Raw genomic sequence first — 21,833 nt, forward strand, 5'->3', positions numbered from 1 at the left:
GCAGCTAACGGGATGCAAACACCATGCCCGAACACAGGAGCATTTTCTGCAAGCCTGACATGGGGAAAAAAAATCCCCCAAAGAGGAAAATTGCTCATCATTGGAGGAAGGGTCTATAAAAGCATCTCAGCAGAACCCTTTGCAGGATGGATCCGATCTTGGTGCCCAACCTCAGGCAGGAAACGGCCGCGGTGACCCGAGCGCACCGTGACTTATCTCACCGAGGTCGTCTGAAGCAATTAGCTCATTTTTGGTATTTTTTTTTTTTTTATATAACACTGTGTGATTCATTTCCTCCGTTGAATCACTTCTGGGGAGCCACAGGCAGAAAGGCTGCAGCCACGAAGAAAGCAGAGCCATCGGAGCAGCATCTCCTTGGCGCAAGCAAGATAAGAGATGCACGACGACACGCCAGTATATCACAGGGATTTAACCTGATTTAGGTTTTTATACTTTAAAATTACACCAAGGCTTGGCTGGAAACCCTTCGGCAGGGTTTATTCCTGGTCCCGGTGTCGGCGTGGTTGCATCCTGCCCTCCTGTGGGCTGAGATCTGCTCCCAAATGAGTGCTGAGGATGCAGAGCTATGGAATTAGGGAGCTTGGGGTGAAAAAGACCTCAGAAAAAAAGAGAAAGGAAAGGGTTTTCTTGTGTGTTTTTTTGTGTTTTTATTTTCCTGCAGTCTGCAGGTTTGCGTTATAGCTGGACAGAGATGCCGGGGGAAAGTGGTGGCACCCGCAAGTTGTTCCTGGTGCTCCCACCCAAATATTTCACGGCTCAGAGGCCACAGGTCAGGACGATGCACTTCTCTTTCTGCAGCAGCAAGGCTTTGACCTTGAAAGCCTTTTTGGAGTGACTCAGGTTTCAGAGGGTGTTGCAAAACAGCTCGAATTTCCCCTTTCCCCCGCCCCTCCTTCCTTTTACGCTGCACTTTTCAAACAAGACCTCCCATTTCTGAAAGCAAAGCCAGAGGGAAACTCCCGGCCGCTGCTGAAAAAAAAAAAATATATATTCAATGAAGCGAAAGTAACCGTGTCATTCTTCTCCCAAGCAGCCATGGCCGAGTGCGACCCGCTGGAGAGCCTGCAGAAAGAAGCATCCTGCTCCATCTGCCTGGATTATTTCAGCGACCCCGTCTCCATCAACTGCGGGCACAGCTTCTGCCGCGACTGCATCACGCGATGCTCGGGCAAATCGGACCGGAGGTTCGCCTGCCCTCAGTGCCGTGGGATAGCCCAAAAGAGAAAATTTCGGCCAAACCGGGAGCTGAGGAACCTGGCGGAGATCGCCAAGAAGCTGATCTCGAGGGTGGGCGACGCGGCGCGAGCGGGCGGCGTGTGCCCGAAGCACCAGGAGCCGCTCAAGCTCTTCTGCCAGGAGGACCAGACGGCCATCTGCGTGGTCTGCGACCGGTCCCAGGCTCATCGTGCTCACACCGTGGCCCCCATTGAAGAAGCTGCCCAGGAGTGCAAAGTAAGAGACCTCCAATGCTTTGCTCCTCTCGTTTTCCCCCCCCTTTTTTTTCTTTTGGTCCATTAAAGATTGAGGACCACTCCCTGGGGGCTTCCCCACCTTCTCAAGGATACGGCAAAGGATGCCCACTTAGGATTTCCCAAGATTCAGGATAAAGTAGGGCAGAGCTAGAAGATCATCCAGTTGGATCAGGGGCTCTTTGCAGCCCCAAAACCCATCCCAAAAAGCTCCAGCCTGCACCTAACTCAACCACCCCACCCCACAGGCTCCCAGATGCGTGGTGCTGGGCACAGCCTGGTTTGGGGACACTCAGGAGGGAGTGGAGGTGGTGGGGTGCTGGGTCTCATCCTCCAAAATCTCCTCCTAGGCAGCAAGGGTTGGGTGAAGCCTGATTTTCACCCGGACCTCCAAAAGGGAGATTTCATCTTAAACTTTCCACCCTGCACCCCCTTTACAGAAAACCGCCAATTTATTTACTCTCACCATCTCCAGGGACTACAAAGGAAGCTTAGGCTGGTAGCTCATACCCGGGATACCCAAATTAGCAGAGCTGGACCTCACTTTTGCACACTCTGTTCAGTTTTTGTGCAAGAACCGCCTTGGAAATCCCAGATGAGTTGTCCTTTCCGCTGCAAATCAACCCGTTAACCCAAAAGGAGAAGGAATTTCTTTCTGAGCAACCGTCTCAGGATAACCACAACGGTGCCGGGAGGCTTTGCAGCTCCCTGCAGGGAGGAGAGAGTGAGGAGGAGGAGGAGGAGAAGTCCCTGCCTGAGTGGAGGAAGCTCGGTGACATTTCGTCCTGCCCACAGCAGAGGAAATGACTGGGAATGGGGAGGTGAAAGGTGGCGTTAGTCACACCATGAGCACAAAACAGGGCTGAGAAAAGAAGAAATGAGGGGCAGGAAGGGGAAAATAAGCTGATTTAAAAAAAAAAATAAAAATTAGTGGGTTGTGTGCAGTGCAACCATCCACTGGCATTTCTCATTGGAGCATCTTTTAAGTGTGCAATTAAAAAAACAGGAATTTCTAAGGTGTACTCCCATCGCCTCTTACAAACAAACTCTGGGGACAATATCCATCACTCAGTATTCATGTTGCATTATTTCACGGACTGTAGAAGCAGCTGAAGGTGACAAGTTTGGGCAGAAACACTGATTCTGCAGATTATGGGAGGTAACGGTGATGAGGCAGCAACTCAAGGGACCTGGTTAGGGGAAAAATGACCAACCGAGGCAGAACTGATTGCAGGAAATGCAGAAAATAACAGGCCATAAATATCATGGGAGAAGGAACTGGCAAGGATCAGAGTTGGGGTGTGAATGAAGCTGCAAAATTAAATATTGCCTTTATTTCACTCTTCATTTGCAAGGTGCTTTGTAGAAAAGGTCTGGGGGTGAAGAGTGAAGGATGTATAAATATTTCCAACTTCTGATGGCCTTGTGCACAAATTCATCAGGAATTAGCTAGAAAAGCATTCGAGCCATGCATCCCTCTCTCCACCAGCTTGCAGATTGTTATGATTTTTTTTTTTTAATTCCCAGGAACATATCCAAAGCAAACTGAAGAGCCTCAAGGATGAAAGAGAGAGACTCCAAGGATTAAAAGCGATGGGGGAGAAGAGAAGCCAGAAGCATTTGGTAGGTCCTCACCTCCGCTGCATGCACGGAGGTGACTTCTGAGGGTCTGGTATAGGGTAAATAAATTCACAGCACGGAGGTGAGGAGGAGGAAAACACCTCCAGGCCTCGCTCCGTCTCAGCAAGGCACCCGTGGGTGAACCACGGCTGCTTCTCGAGGGGAAATCAGCAGCCACAAAATGCAGGTGGGGAGCAAGGGGGTTTCCGAATTGGTAACGGGAGGCGCTTGCAGCTTAGCTGAGCTGCTTCTCAGGGGCAGACGGAGGATGGATGGGTGTGAGAGTCCCCCTGGGTGGATTTTCAGGCCGAGGAGATGGGATGATGCTCTGGAGGGATGGTGCAGCAACCACTCCAGCCCCATAGATGCACCAGATCCATGGGGCTGCTCGTGAAGGTGGTGACCCTGGGTTTAGGGTGCCCAGGCACCCGGGTAGGGTTTGCCCCATCAAACACTCCTGAAATCAAACACTGAATGCAATGATGCCTGATGTCCAGGCTGCAGGAAAAACACGGCGCAACGCTGCCCTCGTGTTTCTCCAGCTGAGAAATGAAAACAGCCGAGAAATAAAAACAACCCAAAGGGACACGAGTGCTTTATGACTCCACGGGGCGTTGCATAAAGCTTGAAGGACACCCAGAGCTTTTTGCTGTGGACTCAGATTAACCTCATGGCCAACGAGGAGCTCCTGTTTTATTTAGCCAGGTTTTCTAGGTCTCGGGTGTCTCCTGTTCTCATCCCTTCCAATTTGTTCCTTGCAGCAGCAGGCGAGAGCCGAGAGGTGGAAAATCATGTCGGTGTTCAAGCAGCTGCACCAGTTCCAGGATGAGCAGGAACGGCTCCTCCTGATGTGGCTGGAGGACACCGAGAAGGAGATAGTGCAGACCCAGAGTGAGAACGACAGGAGGATCTCTGCCGAGATCTCCCACCTGGGCAACCTCATCCGGGAGCTGGAAGGGATGAACCCCCAGCCGGAGAATAAATCCCTGCAGGTGAGAGCGAGGACACGGGCAGAAAAAATATGGGGTGGTGTTTGCAACACTTGTTTTCCCCTCCCAGTCTCTTCGCCTTGACATTTTGAGTAGTTTGGATGCTTGTTTCCCAAAGTAGACGTATTATATGTAGTGTGAGCTGTGCTATCATCACCTCTGACCTGGGAGGAGGACCCCAGAATTAATATCTCAGCATCCTGGAAATGTCCACCAACTTCTTCTCCTCCCAGCCCCAGGCAAAGCCTGAGAGATGGATGCACGCCCTTGCAGAGGGATAACAATAAATAATAAATACAAACATTTATAATATTCATATTAAATAATATTTAATATATTTATATAATAAGTATAATAATTAATAAATCCTAGTGAAAACCCAAGTCTAAATTATGAAGCATAGGGTTACGTTTTCACTCCTGGAGGCACCACCTTGGGAAATGCTAGGACACAAACAAGGAGGTGTTTGGGACAAGAAAAGGTGTTTGGCACAAGAAAATCCAGAGCAAGCAAAGCATATTTGCAACCAGCTCCTGGGGAAGATAAGAGATATAAAGAGGCCTGAGGATCACTCAAAGTTTAATTCCCATCTTCTCTCTCCTTTAGGATGCCAGGAGTGCCTTGACCAGGTATGTGGCTCTCTGTCCCCAGCACAGTGTCACTTCTCTAAGTGGGGTTTTTGCATAGCTCATTTGGCGAGGAAGGAATACAAAAGTCTTCTCCTTCCAGGTGTGACACCAGGGCTTTCCAGCATCTGACGGAGAAGTTTCCCCGAGTGGAAAAAAGCCTCAAGGATTTATCTCAGAAAAACATCATTCTGAAGGAAGCCCTGAGGAAATTCAAAGGTACAAAGGAAGGGAAAAAAATCTAGATTCAGCTGGATATAAGTGGACGCCATCCAATTACCAGCATCAAGCCCAGCTAAGGAATGCTAGCAATGAATTACTCAATAACCCTCCTATCTGGGGTTGAAGATGGAAGAGGGAGGGTGACTGTTTTCCCAGACGCATTTGCAAATGTGTCTGAAATGCAGAGTAATGCAAAGGACCGAGCAAGCCCCTCCCTTTGGCTACACAAAGGAAATGAATCACATTCTTGATCCTGGTCCTAGTCAAACCAAGCAGGCTGTAGGTAATGTCTAACCATCCGTGAGGGAGTCAGCACAAAAAAAAGGTCAACGCATTGCAAAAGATTGCTGGTCTTAAATAAGCCTCGAATTAGTTATTTTGAGACAATTCTCTGTGTCCAGATAATTCTGTTCCAGTCCCTCCCACTCTGATATCTGAGTAGGAATTGATAAATATCAACTCTGAATTTAAGAAATATCCTCAAAAACATGGTTATATTTGGTTTGAAGGCCCACCTGCCCAGCTTGCTGTCTCCAAGACTGGCTGAATATGGAGGAGTGTAAAAGCAGAGATACACATTAAATTAAGACCTTATTTCGATTATATGTTTCCAGCAATTAATGGTGCAATTAATTGTGCCATTGGTACCCCTAAGTCCATCGTGATAGATTACCAGAAATAAATCTATTTTCTTGAGTATTTATGCTTTCAATCTCTACAATCAAAGTGCTGTGAGAGGAAAAGCTCTTTGCATTTCACCTGCTGAACTTGCTCACCTGGATATTTGACTTGTTTTGCAAGGGAAAAATTGCACCTCCACAAATTTACCTATCTCCAATACATTCTTTCTCCTCTGTAAAGGGGAAAAAAAAATAACAGCACTTTTCTCTGCCTCTCTCCTTTTAGAGAGTCTCCCGGTTGAACTGGATGTGCAGTGGGGTAAGTCTCAGGAGAATGGGAGTGTACTGGGGTGAAAGGGGCCCAAGTGGGAAAAGGTGATAAAGGCTGGGAAATTACACTTTCCTGGTGGGTTGCCTAGAGGAATTTCTATTCCCTTTGGGTCTGAATTATAAACAGTACAAATGATTAGAGTCTTTAAATAAATCTGCAAGGCATACATCGTGCAGAAAGCCTTTACCCAACAGCTTCAGTCAGGGCAAGCCTCCATCCCTGGAAAAATAAAATAAAATAAAAACAAAGGGGCATAGATAGGGAGAAATGGCCATCATCTTTTCTTCTGACATGCTGTTTTTCTTCCCTCATTCATCCTGTCCATACAGCAAACGTGACTCTGGATCCAGACACAGCAAACCCCCACCTTGTCCTCTCTGAGGACCGGAGGAGCGTCAGATGGGATGAAACGCCCCAGAATTTGCCCGACAACCCGCAGAGATTTGACACCTACTGCTCGGTGCTGGGCCATGAAGGCTTCACGGCGGGGAGGCACTACTGGGAAGTGCAGCTGGGGAATAGGGGATTTTGGGCTGTGGGGGTGGCCAGAGACTCGGCTTGGAGAAAGGGTTGGATCAGCCTTGACCCTTCCCAGGGGATTTGGGCTGTTGGCATCTGTGGGGACAGGTTTCAAGCCTTCACCTCCTTCGAAACAGTTCAGCCTCTGAATGGGAGGCCAAGGACTATCCGGGTGTCTCTGGATTACGACAAGGGACACGTGGCTTTCTTCGACGCCGATAACGAGACCTTGGCTTTTGCTTTCACACCGACTTCTTTCAATGGAGAGAAAATCCTGCCTTTCTTCTGGGTTTGGGAGTCCAAGATCCAGCTGGCTCCCTGAGACAGCACGGGCAGCAAGATGGAAACGTCGTGCTTTGGAGAAGGCTTTGCTTTGATCCGGGAAACCACACTGTATTTCAGAGCTCTATGGGTGGTAGAGAATAAAGTGAAGGGAACAAGTCCCGGTGTCCACCTTGAATCTCACATTCCTGGGGATTTCAAGAGCGGCAGGTTGAGAAAGCATCACACTGGGCAGATCTCTGGATTTATTTTTTTTTTTAATATCTGGGTACTCGCTGAGATTTTACTAGGGAATATCAGCCTGGGAGGAGCAACAAAATGGAGCCTATAATCTATGCAACAGCCCCGGGCACACTGGTTTCATTGATGAACCTTGATCTCTGATATGAAATTCCTGCAGGGCTGAAGAAGCTGCCTCTGGTTCCTGGTTTAGTTGCTAGAAAGGAAAAGAGGATTCCCTTGAGTTAAGTGTCTTAACTGCTACTTTCCACAAGCTAAAATCGCCAGAGCATTGGCAATAATGTTGATAATTTGAGGCTTTGGAGCTGAAACCCATCAGTTTGCATAGCATCTCTGAGGGGTGTTAGTCTGAAGTCCCACCTCACCCCAAAGGGAGAAATTTCTTCTGGAACCCAGTGGATGGGCAGAAAGCTGTGTGCTTGAACCTTTAGGGTCACCCAAGAGATCTCCAAGTCCTCCCCAATACCTCTATAGAGATACAGGTGTGGTGCTGAGGTCCTTCCAATTGCCTGGTCTGGTCTTGTCACTCCCAATATCTCAGAAGCCCTTTCAGTTCAAGGTTGTCTCCCGTCTCAGCTGCACCATGACCTCTTTTAAGTGCTCTAACAGGCTGTAAAACTCCTGCTTGAGCTGCTCTTGTGTCATCAGGCCTGCACTGATTTGAAGGACAGGCTTTGGAGCCCAGCATCTTTTAGAAAAGGGTCAAAATGGGATGTGTGTCTCCCATTCTCTTCTTCTCCAGATGGCTCCAGAAAGAATAGCTGTTACTTTCCAGCAATATACAGAAATATTCTGCCTTAATCCATGCTAGAGAGGGGCTGGATCTTAGTTCAGGCAGTGTCTTAGAAGAATCATAAAATGGCTCGGGTTGGAAGGGACCTTAAAAATAACTGAGTCCCAACTCACTAGATCAGGCTGGCCTAGGCCCCATCCAACCTGGCCTTGAACAACTCCAGGGATGGGACATCCACAGCTTCTCCTTGGCAGGGGATGGGGCAGGAGAGGGGGAATTCATCCTCCTCCTCTCTCCAGTGGGTGGGCGATGCTCAAGGGATGCAGGGAAAGGGGATCAGCTCTGTGTCTTCCCCAAGTCCACCTGGTGCATGAACCTACATTGACTCCCGATGCTCCTCTCCTGTCTCTCTCTGTTTGTTGTTCTTTACATGTTTTGGCTTTCCCCTGGCAGAAGAGGACGGAAGAGGAAAAGCAGAAGGTTCTCAGCAAATGTGCTCAGGTGCACAAGTTGCAGGATGAGAAGGAGGCCTGTTCCCTGTCCCAGCTGGAAAATCTGCACATGGAAATACAAAAATCAGGGAAAGAAACCCTCACCAGAGGAGCTGTTGAGAGTGAACAGACTGATTGAGGAGATGGAGAGGAAATGCCAGCAGCCAGGATGTGGAATCCTGAAGGTGAGACCCCAAAATTGCTGGGAAGGCACCGGCTGAGCACCAGCTGGTTCTCCAGCTCTTGGTTTCATATCAAACTTACTAGAAATGGGACATCATTAGAGTGGAGCCCTCTTTAGTCCAAGGGGAGGAATTCCAGGACACTAAGGCTCTTTTTTTCTCTCTTTTAGGACATTAAAAACAACTTGAGCAGGTAGGTGGTCCTTCTATCAAAACCAAGCATCATCCCAAAACAAGTCTGTGGCCAGTGCTCCTTATGTGATCCAAACACTGAATGAAGCAAATCAAAGAATGTCTACAAGGGTGATGTGTGTTCACGTTGTCTATTTTGCTGACTTTTTTGTGCTCTACCAAGTCTACAATATGGAAACCCTTGAGCTTGCACAAGGTCCCCCAGCACATACAAATCACCCTGGACTATCAGGAAGGGAGAATGAGGGCTTTTCTTTGATGCTGTGAGCAACTCAAAAATATTTAGTTGTCTCCCAGCTTCTTTCAAGGGGAAGAAAATCCACCCACGGTTCTTGGCAGATGGCTGCACTCACCTCAACCTTCTTCCCTAAGGCACAGGAAAAAAAAAAAAAAAAGATTGTTTAGTCATTACATGACTGGCTTCCTGTAAACTTGTACTGATGGGGAATTAAAAGCAAACAGGTGATTTCGAGGAATTGGTGCTCCGTGTGCTTTCTTTTTCTGTTTCGTATTTCTTCTTGGTTTTCTTGGGAGGTTGGTTAACACAACAGGAAGGGGTGAGAAATCACCATCCTCACCCTCCATACCCTGCTGCACTGGGAGGTGATAAACCTGAATTTTCTCCCCACCCGTCCTGGGCTTCATTCCCATCCAGTTTGGTTGCCGGTCCCTGTCTGCCCCTTACTGGGGAGCCACAGCCTGGTCCCAGTCCCCCACGAGGAGCCTCAGATGTGCTGGTGGAGGAAATCAAAGCCTCCCCTCTCCCCACCACTTTGCTAACACAGCCCCCTGTGGGTTTAAGACCTTTGCTGCATGATCCCACCTTTAACTCACGGTCACCCCCTGAGATCCCCAAATTTTAGGAGCTTTCAACCACTTCTCCAGCCCATCCCAGTGCCCTGCCCTCCAGCCTCCTCTCCGCCAAGCCTCATCTGGCTGAGGAAGGCACTGAGCCAAAACCGCGGGGAGGTGAGGAGGAAACCCAGCATGTGCTTGTCCTCTCCAGCCTCCTTCTCCTGTTTGGTGGTGTTTGGGGTTGGGGACGGATTTCCCTGATAAAACTCCCCCGGCAGAAAGAGGAAGGGGCCCCTCTTCTTCCTGCAGAGCGGTGATCCTCTCCCGGAGGCAGAGCCATGGCTTCGCAGAACCCCTCGGAGAGCCTACAAGGCGAAGCCTCCTGCTCCATCTGTCTGGGCTATTTCCAAGAGCCCGTCTCCATCCCCTGCGGCCACAACTTCTGCCGGGAATGCATCACCCGCTGCTGGGAAGGGCTGGAGGCCAACTTCTCCTGCCCCCAGTGCAGGCAGACGGCTTCGCACAAAAGTTTCCGTCCCAGCAGGGAGCTGGCCAAGATCGCCGAAATCGCCCAGCAGCTGAGCTTGCAAGCAGGCAGAGGAGCAGCGGGGCACGAGGGTTGGTGCCAGCAGCACCAGGAGGCTCTGAAGCTCTTCTGCAAGGAGGACCAGCAGCCCATCTGCATGGTGTGCGACCGCTCCCAAGCTCACCGCCTCCACACCGTGCTCCCCGCCGAAGAAGCTGCCCAGGAGTACAAGGTAAAGCACTGGGATGTGCTCGCAGCTTTCCCAGCGCACCAAAATTCCCTTGGTAAAGGCAAAATGCAGCCCTCTGCATGGATCCACCCACCCCCGTGGTGCAGATGCCAACGGGGATCTTCGGGTGTCACCCACAGGCTTCCCGTTTGTGTTTTGTTACCGGCACCTTTGGCTCTTTGCAATGTTCCCATGGGGATTTCCCACCCCATCCCTCCTTCAATTTATTGACCTTCACCTACAGCTGTGGAGAAAGAAAAAATTAAAAAAAAAAGCTACGTTGCTGTTGAGTCAGAGGTGCTGAATACCAACTATGAGTAACGTCCAGAATAAGGGAAAATGCTCAGGAATTCTTCATTTTTTTCTCCCCATGATTAAATCAGTTATTCAAGGCAATTCTGCTTTTTTGTTCCCCTCCTCCTTGTGTCTTTAATTTCCCATACAGAGAAACAATTTTCTGCTGCCTCTTCCCCTTCTCTCTGCTACTTTCCTCTTTTTCCCCGGATCCAAACCTTTTTTCATTTCCTTGCACACCAAACATTAAGCAAGTTCACTAAAGGCTATTAAATACAGCGTCAGGCACCCCAGAGCCACCATTTACGGGAAGCTGGGAGTGTTTTTGAGCAAAATCTCACTATGTGGTTATCTTGCTCTTGCACGCCTCCCATCAGCTGTTGATTTCTGCTGGCGTTGTGCTCTCTTGAAGATTTTTTTTCGCTGTTCTTGCAGCAAGGTTGGTGTTTGCAGGTTGCATTTACTTTGCAAATAATTCCAGAACAGCACAGCTTGCTCACAAACCTTCCTCATCCCCCAGCTCCGTGCCTGTACAAATCCTCCCCCATCTGATGCAAGGGGGGGAAGGTGCTTAAGTAGAAAAAATATATATATTTTTCCCATCTCTTCCATTTACGTTTTTTATTCTGTCACAGGAAGAAATCCAGGCTCGCCTCCAGCTTTTAAAGGAAGAGAGAGAAAAATACCTGGAAAGCAGAAAATCCAGAGCAAGGAAAAACTTGCACTTGGTAGGTTGCCCTGGAGGAGGGTTTCTTTTCCTTCTCCACCCAACCCCGGTTTTGCTGGTGTGTTTTGAGGCTGGATCTTGCATCCTTGGCTTGCGGAGGGGTTTGCTGCTTGAGCTGGGAGGCAGCCAAGCCTGGGTTTATCTGCCGGCGTTTCGCAACAGGCTGTGCCGGGGAGATAGCATTGCAGCTCCCCTGCAAGGAGGCACAGAGCTCCAGGAGAGGAGAGAGCCTACAGATGCATGGGCTGGGAGTTTTTCTTCCTAAATTCTGTAAATCTCCTTCTTACAGAGCTCCTTTCCAATTTCCTCCTTTGGTTTTGCTTCCAGGCCGAGCCTCCCAAATTGTCCCCGGTCCCTAAATTCCCAGCAAGATGTTTTCTGTTTGTTTGTTTGTTTGTTTTGGAGTTAATTTCACCCCTGCATTATCTGAATATCTCCCAGGACATGGGATCCTGACACCAACCCCATGGCCTTGAAGCAATAATCTGTTTTACTTGGGTGTGGTGAGGTTTTTCGATAGCCCTCCCTCCTTCCCTGCCCACCTCACACCCAAGGCAACTCCAATTCCAGCTGTTTTCCTTCCACAATGGGATGGGGTTGTTGTCGCCTGAGTAAAGACAAACCCTGTTAATTCCAGAAATATCCCATCAAGAGAAACTACACTCAAAAATAACCCACGAGGGAAGGTTTGGCCATCTGTAAATATTGGGGTGGGCACATCTGCTGCATGGAGAGGTCTCCTGCCCCTCTTATCCCTTTGGTTTTCTCTCTCTCATCCTGGCAGGAGAAAACCAAAAACGAAGGGAAGAAAATAGTGTGTGAATTCGAGCAGTTGCACCAATTTTTGAAAGACCAAGAGCGCCTCCTCCTGACCCAGCTGGCAGATCTGGACCGGGCCATCTCCAGGGTGCAGGAGGAAGCGGTGGTGAAGGTCTCGGAGGAGATGGCCCATCTCGACACCCTGATCTGGGAGATGGAGGGGAAATTCCAGCAGCCGGCAAGCAAATTCCTGCTGGTGAGAGCCCAAAGCATCAGGGCTGGTGGGAAGTGGAGGGTTAGAGCAAACCCTAAGACTTGGGAGTCCAAATTCAGCTCCGTGTGAGCTCCCTGGCATATTACAGGTGGGATCATCACATGGGCAGGGTTGTTCTTTGTTACTGCATTGCCATAAAAATATATAAATTTCGAGAGAAAAATCAGTCTGTGGTGTTCCTCTTCCATGACTGTCTTTCCTCTCTCTTCCCACCTTTAGGACATCAGAAGACTCTTGAAAAGGTAACACGGCTCCTCATTTTCACTTCACTCTGATGTTTGGAGAGGTTTGGAAGCCACCTGGGCAAATCCTGAGTTCAGATTTCAGTTATATCACATAGGTTACCTCCACATCTCCACCCTTTTGCCCTCTTTGCAGCTGTGAGGTGATGAAGTTCAACCCTCCGGTGGAGATTTCCCCCCATCTGGAAAGAAGACTCGAGGACTTTCTTCAGAAAAATGTCCTCGTGAGATGCACGCTGAGGAAATGCCAAGGTACTGAGCAGGGTCAGGAGAGGGCAGGTTGCTTCCCGTGCCTGATATTGGGGAGAAATTGGGTTCTTGTGTGCTGGCTGCTAATGCAAAATCCACCTAGGAACTGCTGTAAATAAATGCAGCTGAGACTGAACAGGAGAAGGACATTGGAAGTTTTTCCTGGGGTAAAGATGAATTGGTGGGGAAAGAGAGATAAGGAAAAAAATAAAAAATAAAAAATAATATAAATAAATAAATAAATATAATAATAACAATAAAAAACATGCTCAGAGGAGGTTTCTCTCCCTAGTCCCATGTAAAAATTCAAATAGAGATGATAGTGCAGTTGTTCCCTTTACCTCCAAACTGGTGGGAAACTTCTTGTGGGTACAAAGCCAGGGAGGGATGCTACAATGGGGGGATAAATTGCTCTCCTAGTGCCTCTCGGAGATGAGTTTAGCCTTGCTAGGAGATTCATCTCCCCCAGCTTTGGGAGAGTTGTGTGGATCTTACAGCATCACCCAAGCAAGTCAACCCAGAGATTTTACACAGCCAAGCCCCTACATCCTCAATATTTCCCTTTCCTTTTAGCTGTTTTGCCTCCCCTTTGGCTGTTTTGCTCCCTAGCCTGAACAATAAAGCTACTCTGCAGCCAATTTGCCTGATACATAACCCTGATGCTGTGAAATCTCTCTCCTTTTTAGACAGCCTGATGTTTAAATTGCAAGAGCCAAGTAAGTCGATAATGGCTGGTAGGGGGGTGGGAGGGTGGTTTATGGCTTGTGGAAGAGATCCCAATCGGAAAAAGTGTGATCCTACAGGGAGAGAAGGGGGAAGAAAGGGAAGGGGGGTGGCAGCCTGATGTTGTGATGCTCCTGGTTGCATCCAGGGCTGTGATGTGGTCCTATAAAGCCAAACACCCCTCTGGGGGCCAGGCCGAGGGAACACCTAAGAGCATTTGTGCTTTCCCATCTCCCCCAGTGAATTTCTAGCTGTCCTCTCCCCATGAGAAACATCTCCAGCCTCTCCCAAGGCCAAGTTCTACCTCTATTACTCTCATTCTCTCTTCTCCTGCAGCCAACGTGACCCTGGACCCAGCCACGGCTCACCCCAACCTCCATCTCTCCGAGGACCGAAAACAAGTCAGGGGCCAACTGGTGCCCCAGGACCTCCCGGACAACCCGGAGAGATTCGACTTCGAGCCTTGCGTGCTGGGCTGCCAGGGCTTCACCTCAGGGAGGCATTTTTGGGAGGTGGAGGTGGGACAGGGGGGCGTCTGGGCTATAGGGGTGGCCCGAGAGACCGCGAAGAGGAAGGGAGCCATGAGCCTCACCCCCAAGGAGGGCATCTGGGCGCTGGAGGCTTATCACTCCCTGACATCCCCCCGTGCCAACGTGCGTCTGAACCAGCTTCCCAGGAAGATACGGGTCTCCTTGGACTACGAAGGGGGTCGGGTGGCGTTTTTCAGCTCGGATGATGATGCTCCTATCTTGGTCTATAGCAGGGCTGCGTTCAACGGGGAGAGGGTCCTCCCTTGGTTCAAGATGGGGATGGGGGCCCGCTTGCAAGAAATCACCCAAAATTCATCCTCAGAGGAGCAGTCCATGACCGGGCAGCTGATGTCCCCTCTGGATTGGGTTGGGTTCAGGTCTCCCCTCCGGATTTGTTCTTGAGATGTCCATCAATCCTTAACAAAAGGGACATCTCCTGTGTGATGCCAGCTGTTTGCTGTGGTTGCTTGGGCCATCGTGCCAAGGGGGCTTGCTGCTTCTGCCCCCCGTGTCCCTCTCCATCAGGAGCTTTGGGATAGCACCTCTATGTGAGGATGGGGAGATGGGGACACCATCAGATAGCAGTGAGGAAGAAGGATCAACCATTATGAGGGATGAAGGAAACAAAGGGGTTGATTGAGAAAGGAGAACACCCAGGGCTTTCAAACATGTTCTTATTTATTCTGCCTTTAACAGACTGAATCCTCCTATATATATTTATATCTCTTTCCAAATTGTTTTCTTTCCAACATCAGCTGCGAGGCAGATCCAGAGTCTGCTCTGCAAAAGGAGGTGGCCTTTCGCCACAAATAGCAATGCCTGGTTTGGTGTGGGGAGCTGGTCTCTATCTCTGTCTAGATCTCTGATATTTATTTTGAATTAAAAAAAAAAAAAGAAGTTGTGTTGCACGCTTCATTTTCTGCCTCTCTATGGATGTATTTTTCTGGATTTGTCTTTAGCCAAAAAAATTAAGAAAAGCGGCACAGGTTGGGGACAACTTGCTTACCTTTCCACATTTTCCAATCACTCAAGCCCCCTCTGCAGGCAGTGAAAGGGAATAAACCCACCTCAAAGGCACTTTTCCACACCATTACACATCACCTTGCTGGATAACTCCCAAGAAAATCCAATTTCTCCCTGTTGGCTGTTGAGGAGGAATAAGATGGGATAAATTGTACTGGAGGCTCCTGCAGCTGTACCAGTTTAGATGTTTCTCAACTATAAAAAGCAACCAGAGTGAACAAGCAAAATACAAGTGCTTACATTTTTCTCTAGCTCACCTACACGGATTCCCTCAAAAACTGATGTTCTTCTAAGGAAACCCAAAAGAGGAAGCAGCATCTCTGAAATAAAAAACAGGTTATTGATTATAGAACCAAGAAGAGGAACCAAAAGAGAGAGTGGGAGGGAGCAGATGACATCAGGCTCAGAATAACAGGTGAGATATGAGTGGGCTCACTATGACAAAGCCCCATCTCACCATACCCACAGGTCCCAATGAGGGCAGATTTATGTCTGGTATCTTGATAGTGATATTTGCTGTGCTGTGATGTCTTTCATCCATGTTCTTCAACTTCATGCATAACCTGGTCCCATCAGTTGGGAAGCACAGAGAATTTCACTGCAGGATGGAAAATCTGCTTTCTGCAAAGCTAGAAAACCTGAAGTTGGAGCAGGAGCTTAAGCATGAGGATTAACAAAAATAAAAATAAAAATAAAAATAAAAATAAAAATAAAAATAAAAATAAAAATAAAAATAAAAAAATAAAAATAAAAATAAAAATAAAAATAAAAATAAAAATAAAAATAAAAATAAAAATAAAAATAAAAATAAAAATAAAAATAAAAAAGCAGGGAGAGTGTTGGTACAATTAGTGCTGTGGGGAAAGACTTTAGTTCAAATGGCCTTGAAGGTTTTTGCTCTTTGTCCCATCTCATTCCCTTTCCCTTATCTCTGCCGGGGAGGGGTCTGAAGCCATTTGTGATCTTTGTCACCCTGTGTGTTGTGTCTGAATCCTGAAACCAAAGCAAGTCCGGCTAGAAAAGGCAGAAGGGTTATGAAATGACAGGCTGTCATTGCAGCAAGGAACGGAGGAGAAATTTGGGTGAAGAAGGGGGAAAGATCTCAGTCTGCTCTGCAAGGACGTGCTTGTGGGTTGCTGGTGGTCCCTGGGGTGCTGCGGTCCCACCAAGCTCCTCTAAGAAGCAGCAGCTGCTGAGAAACACGAGACAAAACACCGAGTTCCAGTAAGACTTGGGAGGTAGAGATCCATTTTCTTCTGACTTTAGGGCCACAGAATCCCTCGGTGCCTCTGATCTCCATCCAGCCCTCTCCCAGCTCCAACCCCCTTCCAGGGTGTCGCTCTGCTGCCGAAATTTGCAATGCGGATGGTCTCCACCCCAGCTGGTTTTCCAGGCTCCCTAATCAGTAGGGAGAAGTAGAGCCGACCCCTTTTTAGGGTGCCCAACCTTCGGCATCTCATCTGGAGATGAAAGGAGCTGTGCCCCAGGCTCTGCTGATGCTGAGGAGCTGTTCTCCTCCAAAGAGCCCTGCTCAGACAGAGATGACTCATTAATTGCCCCCGTTCACCCCTCTGCACCCACCTCCTGAGACTGGCAGGGAAGGCAGCAGCAACCCGAGCTGCTCACCCCAAGCCACATTTCCCTGGGAAATGCTTGAAGGGTTTTTGCTTCCAGTCCTTCAGCTCCCGGAGCAAGCGACTCCCCTGGGGCTCTTCCTGATGGGAATAGTTTGCTGGAAATGGGACTCGCCTCTCCAAACCCGGCCAAGTGATGCAAATAATAATAAAAAATAAATAATAAAAAAATAAGTATTTAGCCACTGAGCTTAACACAAAGCCAGTGGGTTAGAGGTTGCTTGGAAATATTTCCCTGTGAGCTAAGAGCCAGGGCAGTGCTTCTTGGGGGGCATGTTATGGCTTAAAAATGGGATGCAAAAGACATGGTAAGCATCCCAAGGACCTGGACTACTGCTCCTTTGCATGCATGCAGTTGCAATCCCTCTTCCAAGGTTTTGGCTGCACATCTCCCTCCTGTTTTTCTTATGTTTTCCCCACCCACACCCCCACCAAGCCTCAAAAGTTCCTCACCCCCCTGGCAGCCCAAATGTCTTCTGCCTCCAGCCCTTTTTCCAGGGAAGGCTGATGGTTTCCTCCTAAAAGGAAGATGACAAAAACAACGAGGTGATAGCCCTCAACGTCTCCCCGGGATAAGAAGCTGGAAGATTGACAAGGAAGAAACCCAATGCTCCCAGCACGTCTGACCAAGGGTGTCACCACCTCTTGCCCAGGAGACATGGCGCGAAGAGCAGACTTGCAGGCTCGACACACTCGTGAGCCCAGGACTGGGGAGGAACAGGAAGAGAAGGATCCAGCCCCATCAAAGGGATAAAAACAACAGGTTTTTTTAGTTCGCTTCAGAAGAAATTCAGGCGGATATTAGGTTTTCTGAAGGAAGCGAGAGAAGGTCTCCGAGGAAGGAGAGCTACCCTGGAGTGCAGAAAACTGGAGGATCTGGTAGGTGTCAGCCTCCCTGACCTGTCAGTCCCTGGGCAGTAAGATATCATCTTTAGGATCATTTCTTTAGATCATTTTTGGCTCCTTTGCAGCACTTCTGTGTTGATAAGCCTAGGACTATCAGAGCGTTCTGCCCAAATTCATGCAAAGCTGATTGTGGCTTTTATCAGCAGGGATCATCTTTCCTCCCAAATTTGTGTTGCCTTTTTTTTTTTTTCTTTTAAGCTTCAAGTTTGATTCTACCCCTCTGATTTCTTCAGGAATTCAGCAAAAAGTTGGTAGGGATTCAGGCTGAACGGTGAGCTCCTCCTGTGTCAAATGCCTCTCCATGAGTTCCTCGTGGTATTTCCCATCCCACTGCTCCTTTGTTTGCATCTTAAAAGGGAAGGAGAGAAGCTGAGCCCTGGCAAACCGTGCTTGGATTTTGGGTACGCTGCAGGTTCCCAGGAGAACATGAGCTCTTTTTACTTTCACAGCTGGAAGACCTGAAAAATGAGATTGAGAAGAGGCAAGCAAAAGCCACCACCAAGCTCTCGGAGGAGATTTCTCAGCTGGACAGCCTGACAAAAACACAGGATAAGAAGAGCCAGCAATCGGTGAGTGAATTCCTCTGGGTGAGAGAAGGGAAATTTTTTCAAGGGAAAATCTTTAGGAAGGGGACCCCATCTTTAGGAACGTGACCCCAAATAGCTGCTGGCATGGGCAGTGGGCAGAGGGTCCTGGGTGGGGTTGCTCGGGGCTGTTAATGTCTGTTAATGCTCCCTGGGGCCCTGCTGATCTGCAATGGTTTAGTGGGATTATGGAGCAAACCAGACTCTTCTCCAATGTGTCCAGTGTAGGATGAGGGTCCCTTTGCATGGGGGCATCTCCATCCTTGAACATTCAGAATTTCCTTGGACACAGCCATGAGCAACCTGAGCTGGCTCACCTTCCTCCATGCACTGGGTTGGAGCAGAGAACCAGGAGGTTCATCCCCAGCTGGACAATTCAATAGTTCTGTGATTTAAGTAGAAATCACAGAATTGTGATTGCTCACACGGCATCCTGAGCTTCCTTTCTTCTTTCTCTCTTCTGTCCCTAGGATGCGAAAAGCCTCGTTACCAGGTATGTGGTCTCTCTGAAAAGCTGTTTCTTGAGTTTTTCAACAAGCAGTGACCATAGAGGAGAAAACTCATCACTGGCTGCTGGATGTTCTGCTTCAGGGAAATTGCAAGAGTCTGAAAGGGTATTTTGGGGACCACTGCTATGTGTTTGTATCTGCTCTTCCCAATGGATCCTTTCTTGACCATTTTGGGGTTAAAATGATCAAAGGAGCGTTAGTCTCAAAATTAAACCTCCATATGGCAAAGGCTAATTTTAATTCACTGCAGTAGCTTGACTCTTCTCTCTTACTTGGTCTGTCCAAGCAGGGCCTTTCTCTATCAAAAAGTAATGAATTAATTAATCCAAGCAAGGAAGTTCAGCCTTTGCTTTTCTTGAGGTTTGGGTTGTCAAGGGGATGAGCATCACCATCACCTCATTCCTCGTGGCATCAGATTTCCTGAAATGATGACATTCTCTATGACAATCACTCTGGAATTTGTGGTGGTGCTTTTTCTCTAGGTGTGGGAAAGTGACTTTCCAGTTGCCAGTGAATGTTTCTCCAGAGCCAGAAGAGAGATTCTGTCATTTCTCGTGGAGGAATAGTGCTCTGAAGGAAACCCTGAAGAAGCTTCAAGGTACTGAGAAGGGTTATAGGAGGGGAAAAAAATGACAGATTGGATGTATTTTGGTAAGAGTTGGAAGAGCTGACCTGCCCGTAGCTCATTCTGGGCACTCTTTGGGAACATAAATACTGCAGAGAACCTGAGATGGAAGAGCAAAAGCTATTCCTGGGCAAAAGAAATGACAAATTGAGACCCACATGACTTAATGCTTCATTTGCCACACTCTTAATTACATATGTTTTGTTGCAATTCCTGAAAAATGTTCATGGATGGGCTGCTGTCTGTCTCTGCTCCCCTCCAGCCTTGCCTATCCCCAAATTGCCTTCTGCTGAGCATGAGAAACTAAAGCAGCCGTACCTGTTAGACAAAGGTGTGCCTAGACCCATAAACCATGTCCAAATTGGTCAAAAATAGATGCTGAAGGAAGAATACAAAAAATCGGGGCAACCAAACGAGTTTTCTTAGCCCTGCAGCCAGAATCTCGGTGTAACGCTGAAGGAAGCTTGCCCCAGGGCAGAGCCCTTGCCTTGATACCTAACCATTTCCCTGAAACAAATATGGCAAGTGGGTTGACCTCATTCATCAGCCCTGTCTTCAGATTTTAGCTCTTTTTTAAACCACAGAGTTAGCTGAACCAGTCTGGCCTTGTCCTACAGTTGGTGCTTGCTCTAGGAGATGAAGCACTCGAGACTTTGCTGTTTTACATCCCATGTATTGCTTTCCTTGAATTTTTTTTTCTCTCCTCAGCATTTCTTTTGGGTCAATGCAGCAGAAAGTCAGCAGAAATACCTGCATGAGCCTGTCGTTATTACTATACCCACTGTGCACCTTGTCTTGTTGGTGGTTTGGGGCTTCAAAACAGTCTTTCTGCTTCGTGTACAGCCCTGCATGTGTTGGCCTCCATGCTCCTTTCACCTTCTGCTTCAGGAACTTTTTGCCCTTCTGATGCCAGCCTGAGTCCTGCTGGTCCCCTCACAGAGTTTTTGAGGTTGGAAGGCACCTCTGGGTCCATATGGTCCTACCTCCCTACTCAAGCAGGGCCACCTAGAGTAGGTTGCCCAGGACCATGCCCAGATGGCTTTTGAAGATCTCCAATGTTGGAGACTCCACAACTCTCTGTGAAACCTGTGCCAGTGCTTGGTCTGCACAGTGAAGAGGCACTTTCTGATGTTCAGATTGAACCTCTTGCATTGTGGTTTGTGCCCATTGCTTCTTGTCCTGGCACTGGGCACCACTGAGAAGAGTTTGGGCCTGTCCTCTATGCACCTCCCTTGAGGGATTGGTTGGCCTTGATGGGGTTCCTCTTCTCCAGGCTGAGCAGGCTCAGTTTTCATCCTCTCCTATGAATAGGAGAGATACCCAAGTTCCTTCATCCTCTTCATAGCCCTTTGTTGATTATCTCCAGTGTGTCCATGTTTTTTTTGTAGCCCCCCCCATATCCTCAGGGCCTCATCCCTGCTCCTCACACACCTTGTCCTCCACCCCACAGCCAGCATCACCTTGGACCCTGACACGGCTCACCCCGACCTCATCCTCTCCGAGGACCGAAAGAGCGTGAGACGTGGGGAAGGACGGCAGGACCTGCCCGATAACCCCGAGAGATTTGACTACTGGCCCTTCGTGTTGGGCTACCAGAGCTTCGCCACTGGCCGGCACTGCTGGGAGGTGGAGGTGGGGGACGAAGGGGACTGGGCCATTGGGGTGGCCAAAGAGTCCATCGCTCGGAAGGGACAACTCAGCCTCTGCCCCAAAGGGGGGATTTGGGGGGTGGAGAAGTGGGGGGGACAGGTCCGGGCACTCACCACCCGCAAGGTGACCCTCCTACCCCTGCGGGTGCTGCCCAGGAGGGTCAGCATCCACCTGGACTATGCTGGAGGGACGGTGGCATTTTTTGACGCCGACGAAGGGGGGCTTATATTTATTTTTTCCCGAGCTTCATTCACTGGGGAGAGGGTCCGCCCGTGGCTTTGGGTGGTGGGGGCCAGGTCTCAGCTCAGGCTATGTCCCTGAGACACACAAATCATCACCCCCCCAGTTTCCATAGCCTCGTTGGACAACTGCTTGCCTCCTGTGCTACCCTTGGGCCCGTAGGGAACAGAAGAAATGAGGGCACTTTGGCTTTTAAATGTTCTTCACCCCCATGAGACTAGGGGGTTGATATTGGTGAGGAAAGTGGGGAAAAAAGAAAAAAAAAAAAAAAAAAAAAAAAAGAAAGAAAAGTGCTGCAGAGGGGACCTGGGGTGTGAAAGTGGAAAATGGTGAGTAAAGGGAAAAAAAAACACAGTGGCTGAAAGACAAAATTTCACAACGTTTATATCACATTTATATCAAGTTTATATCAGATTTCCTTGATCAAATATAGATGTCCCTATCTGAGATGATCATGTTCAAACCAAGTGGTCCAAACTTTGCTCTTTTTTTTTTTTTTTTAAATAAAAAAGTCAAGATATGTTGTTCACTTGGGAGTATTGTATAAAACCTTGAGGCCTCATTTCAAATCTCAAGAGCTTTTTAGTTTCTTGTCTCTCTCTTTGTGTTTATCTGCCTGTTTTTTAAATCATGGATGGGATATGGGGACCTGGATGTGAAATTTTGCCTAGATGTTGTCAGCAAAAATGCTAATTCTAGCTGGAGCTTTTAGCTAAATCCCCAAAACAACGTTTAAATCTAACCAATTTGGGAAAAAGAGGGTTAATTACATAAAAC

At 48.4% G+C, this 21,833-nt stretch overlaps 1 protein-coding gene across 1 annotated transcript; it reads left to right on the forward strand.

Annotated features, from left to right (window-relative positions):
• Nucleotides 1-977: 977 nt before the first annotated feature.
• LOC311220384 (uncharacterized protein) lies at nucleotides 978-21,137 on the forward strand (the record flags this gene model as incomplete). The annotated part of the gene is made up of 20 exons (XM_084303892.1): nucleotides 978-1,473; nucleotides 3,018-3,113; nucleotides 3,872-4,102; nucleotides 4,706-4,728; nucleotides 4,829-4,944; nucleotides 5,854-5,886; nucleotides 6,228-6,733; nucleotides 8,516-8,538; nucleotides 9,667-10,090; nucleotides 11,017-11,109; nucleotides 11,893-12,123; nucleotides 12,361-12,383; nucleotides 12,520-12,635; nucleotides 13,319-13,348; nucleotides 13,692-14,279; nucleotides 16,759-16,799; nucleotides 17,898-18,017; nucleotides 18,503-18,525; nucleotides 19,024-19,139; nucleotides 20,617-21,137. The coding sequence occupies exons 1-20, from the start codon at nucleotides 1,057-1,059 to the stop codon at nucleotides 21,135-21,137; spliced, it is 3,771 nt and encodes a 1,256-aa protein (XP_084160018.1). The 5' UTR covers nucleotides 978-1,056.
• Nucleotides 21,138-21,833: the final 696 nt, after the last annotated feature.

The sequence above is a fragment of the Netta rufina genome (assembly GCF_964035555.1).
Source record: "Netta rufina genome assembly, chromosome: 31".
Lineage (NCBI taxonomy): Eukaryota > Metazoa > Chordata > Aves > Anseriformes > Anatidae > Netta > Netta rufina.